The sequence below is a fragment of the Gadus morhua genome, chromosome 23 (assembly GCF_902167405.1).
Source record: "Gadus morhua chromosome 23, gadMor3.0, whole genome shotgun sequence".
Taxonomy (NCBI): domain Eukaryota; kingdom Metazoa; phylum Chordata; class Actinopteri; order Gadiformes; family Gadidae; genus Gadus; species Gadus morhua.
In genome coordinates, this window is record NC_044070.1 from 15,375,779 (window position 1) to 15,380,778 (window position 5,000).

At 44.2% G+C, this 5,000-nt stretch overlaps 1 protein-coding gene across 1 annotated transcript in view; it reads left to right on the forward strand.

Annotated features, from left to right (window-relative positions):
• Positions 1 to 5,000, forward strand: part of ctnnd2a (catenin (cadherin-associated protein), delta 2a) — a gene marked incomplete in the record, with an annotated part of 225,286 nt that overhangs the window by 215,472 nt on the left and 4,814 nt on the right. The window contains 1 exon segment of the mRNA XM_030349534.1: positions 4,317 to 4,443. Coding sequence (XP_030205394.1) covers positions 4,317 to 4,443 — 127 coding nt within the window.

Consider the following 5,000-nt stretch of genomic DNA (forward strand, 5'->3'; position numbering starts at 1 on the left):
TGACAACATGGAGGGCCAGGGGGTGGTTACTCCAATCGCACGTCTTTAATCACTGTTGCCGGGTAACGTTCCAGTCACAGCGGTGTGAGCAGTGTTATTTATACGGTGATTGATTTGTCGAACAAACGTTGCACTGCAACTTTTAATGACTGCCAGCCAAAACTTTTGATTGAAATTGTTTACTTTTTTTTAAAACGATTTTAGAAGAGTGAAAGGAATCTGCAAACAGCTCAATCGATTTCAGCTGGATTTTTGTCTGCCTCAAAATCGACTTGGTATTGTGATCACAAGACAGGAAACTATTTTGGACCTAAAAGGTATTGCAGCAGTTCAAACGCTTTTAGAGGTTTTACAGGTTAAAAGGGGAAAGTAAAGCCTGGTTTTAGCAGGAGAACCTCTGCCCAGAAGATTCAGAAAGTGTTATTTGAGGAAACATTTTAGTCAACAATATCACAGAAATGTTCACCAGCACTTTGTGAGTGACCCAGTTTTCACCTGAAGAAAGTTATTTTGGTGTTTACTTGCCCTTTTAAGTCTATAGTAGTAGAAAAAATACCTACCTCTTGTCGTAGGACATTCCTATCACTGCGACTGACTGACTGATGGATGGAAAAACAGCATTTCTTTGGTACTTCATATCATTCACAGTGGGGTAGGAGACAGAGTTACCAAACGTCAAGTTAGAGGATTCACACATTTACTTTTATCACACCAGTCCAGAGTTAAGTCCCCAAATAAAGTGACTGAACTGCTAGCATCGCTGCTTGACATATTAGGAAATCCTGTTAGTCTGCAATCCAAACATGGATTAGCATAGAGAGTGGAATGGGATTCAGAACTGGGCACAGCGTGTTATGTATGAGAAGGGACGAAAAAAATAAGTTGGGAACAATGGAAACGAAGGAAAAAAAAAAGTGTGGTTATGAATGAGTCAGAGGCGTGTCTGTTTGTGTCCCTTGAACAGAAACACACATGTACACGCACGTATACACACACCAAACACACACACACACACAGATATACATTCAAACACACACACACACACACATAAGCACATACACAAACAAGATAATCATATAGGAATAATATTTTTGACAAATGACCTATTCTTCCATACAGTCCACACACACACCCACACTATATGTTTACGGCAAAACACCTTGTCATATTTCTTTCCTTTGTCGTTTTTAGCTGCCCCCCCTCCCCCCCCGGTCTCTTGACCATGCACAAATGATTCCAACAGACACACACAGACACACACACACGCACACACACACACAGACACACACACACACACACACACACACACACACACACACACACACACACACACACACAAATACACACGAAAATGCATACATCAAGTAAAAGTACAGTACATAAACAACACACCACGGACAGATGGTCTCATTTATCAAACACAAAGGTCACGGTCAGAGAGATACAGTGTTTATCAAACAGGTGACCGCTTATGGGACCTGCACATGTACATGTGTGGCACGTTTGCCTGTTTGTGGGCCAGCGTACATGTACGTTGGTGCAATATAGCAGGCGTCTTAAGGGAGGAAAGCGTTAAGGATGCCCCATTCAAAATGCAACAAATTAATCCCATGTAAATTTGAAACGACAAATTAATGGAATGCCTGCAGGTATTTCTGTTTGTAGACTGAGGCCGTGTGACACATAATGCCTCATCAATTTGTTTTTTCTAGTCTGTTTATCCTGATTCAGCAGGAAGGGCCTCCCCACTGTTTGATTGTATGACACGTGGTATGTTCGTGACGTATCTGTGTGTGTGTGTGCACAAACTGCACATATGTGCATGTGTGTATGTGTTTGTGTGTGCGTGTGTGTCTGCTTGTGTGGCTGCGTGCAAGTGTGTGTGTGTGTGTGTGTACCGTGTGTAAATGTGTGTCGCTGCCTGCGCGCAAGTGTTTGTTACAGTGTGTGTGTGTGCGTGTGTCCATATGTAGGCCCCCTTCTATTTTCCTCTTGATTAAATTTTTGTCTTGATTATGGCAGAATTGTTTTGATTAGAAACGGAGTGTGTTTTGAGGGGAGTCACTGAAATGAAGAAGCTCTCTGCTTGCCTCTCCTCTTCTCCTCCCCTTTCACATCTAACAACTCGCAGTCCGTCAGCATTCATCTCTTTTACGCAAATAAAGAAAAGAAATATTCAATACATTACAGCCCTTCATTCTCATATATATCGACTGAGGTGTTAAAGTACAGCGCGACTTACAGTGAGCACCTTTTGAAATGATGATTTCCATTTATCTATTTATTTTCGGTTTCATATCATTGAAAGAAGTACATCAGTGATAGACTGAGTGTAAAGGTGAAGTCCAGTCCTTTGTAGACAGGAGGGCCATCAGATATGCACTCAGTAATAATAACTAAACTAGCAGGTAGAGGTGGTGGTGTGTGTGTGGGGGGGGGGGTGAGCTTTGGGTGTCAGAGAAATAGGGAGGGGGGGAGGGGGGGGGGGGAGAGTGTGTGTAGGAGGAAAATAGAACGATAGCGATGTTCCCAGGTGCCTGAGTTGGCTTGGTTGGGTTGGGGGGAGGTGGAGGGAGGGGGGGCCGGGGCTTGTGCACAAGCCATCGTTTGTAACCTTTCACAGCCTGTTTGGCATGGTCCTTTACAAACAAGACACTGGCACATGTGTAGACACTGGCACATAAGTAGACACGCGCACACACACACACGCAAATGACAAACACACGATTACTTGGGGGGGTTGTAATCAGTTTTTACCTCTGGTCTCCGACCTTCAACCAACTGCCTGACAGTAATGAGATCAACTGGCACGTGGGTTGCCTGGCAACCCCCTCTCTCTCCCTCTCTCCCCCTCCCTCTCTCTCCCTCTGACTCTGTATTTTCATCTCCCCCTTTCCGTTTCTGAATCTTCCTACTTTTTTCCTTATCTCCTAATTTCCTTCCCTCGTCTGGAGATTGTCTTCTTTGTATCCTTCTACTGCTATCCTTCTCCCAGTTCCCCTTCTTTCTCATTCCAGCCTATTCCACCGACACCACCACCCTCTTTAACACCGCCACCATCATCATCATCATCATCGTCCCCTTCACCAACACCTCTAACCACAATCTCAACCACCGGCACCAACACCTCTAACCACCAACACTATCAGCACCACACAAAGCCATCTCCGTCACCTCGACTTCAACAACCTCCACCACCGACCTGTACGACCACCCCCCTCCACCATCGATAACAACACCCACCACCTTTACCGCCACCATCGCCCACCACTACCACCAGCTCAGTCATGCCCACCGCCACCAGCACAGTGCTGCAAAGCTGGGATGTTTGAGTACGTCTCTATTATCTGTTGCCTGACTGACGCTTTGCTTCGCCGTCCGGAGGTAGCCAATTATTTTAATGCTAAATTGAATTTTGTTCCGGCTCACTGGGTGTTGTTGACTCTCGTAATCCACACACACGCTAAAAAAGGAAGCTTTGTTCCAATCACCGCTAAACTAATACAGATACAAAGCCGGTGGCTTTGCATGTAATTACAGTATGCACGTGAAATTAGTTGTATTGTGGCACACGGTCCTTTATTCCTCTTTCCAAGGACGGTGGAGTAATTGCTAATCCGCCCATTGATGTCTGTGTGTTCTGAGTTGTGCGGGAGCGGGTGTGAATGCAGCGCGTCTGTAAACAACCCATTGAGCACTCTCCTACGTTTATTCATCCGTATGTTGACAGACCCACCGTTGCTGTTGTCTGCAAACAGTTTGTGCGTTGTTTTAAATTTGTCTGATGTCAGCGATCCGTCATCGTCGTGTAAGCCTTTACTTTGATACGTAACCACAACAGTGATTAGCGGACCCACACAACAACAGTGACATCATTTGGGGTCGTAAACATTATTTGAGCAGAAGGGACAGTAAACCGAGGGAATGTCGTTTGCAAATGGAATTAAGGAGAAAGAATTGACAATATACATTTGACCTTTGGCGTATGGTGTGGCAACGTACTTTCATATTAGAGATGAGATAAGATAGATAGATGAAACCCGTAACCAGATATGCTTTTCATTTGAATCGTGATTCAGGAAAAGGCGCCGTCCAAATCAACATATCAGATCACATTATAAGTTAAGAAAAGAAGTTTAGTTTTATTTTGAACAAACTTTAATTACAGCACTTAAAAAAAAAAATCTGATCACAAACAAATCATTTGTTGCAAAACCCAAAAAATTGTAGTTAAACTAAAGACACTATAGTCTTGGAGATGATTGTATATAACTTTCATTTATTCAGGTGTGTGTGTAATTCTCCCGTTCTTTCAGGACGGCTTCTCCCAGTATCACTTCGTGGGCTCTGCCTCCACGATAGAGAGAGATCGACAGAGACCCTACTCGTCTTCAAGGACCCCCTCCGTCTCTCCGGTCAGGAACTCCCCCAACAACCGCTCCGGTGAGTGCCAGCCTCCTCTTTGTGTGTGTGTGTGTGTGTGTGTGTGTGTGTGTGTGTGTGTGTGTGTGTGTGTGTGTGTGTGTGTGTGTGTGTGTGTGTGTGTGTGTGTGTGTGTGTGTGTGTGTGTGTCCGTCGAGAGTAAGTTTGTGTGTTGCCACTCTAACTTATTGTCACACTTTATAACTTAAGCTGAGAGCATCAAAACATACAATCAAAACCGGAGTCGCTTCCAAAGTGCTGCATGAGCAAGTAACAAAAAATAGAATAGCAGACAGAGTGCCGAATAGCCATAAAATAGGAAGCAGTAGTAGTAGTAGTAAGTATTTTTTTGTATCTAGCGGTATAGTGAATAATAAGCCCGACTTCGCCAGACCAGTGCGAGAGTCTGGAACCTCTAGGTTCATTTTTCAATTTCTCCTTGTCAACGCCACAGAGCAAAAGTACTCAGGACGCAATTGGATAGACCTTCAAGCAATCATGGCAATTAAACGTGTGACAGAGACAGCGACGCAACAAATACCACACACCCTCTTTCTTGTCAGAAAAAGCTTTTAAGT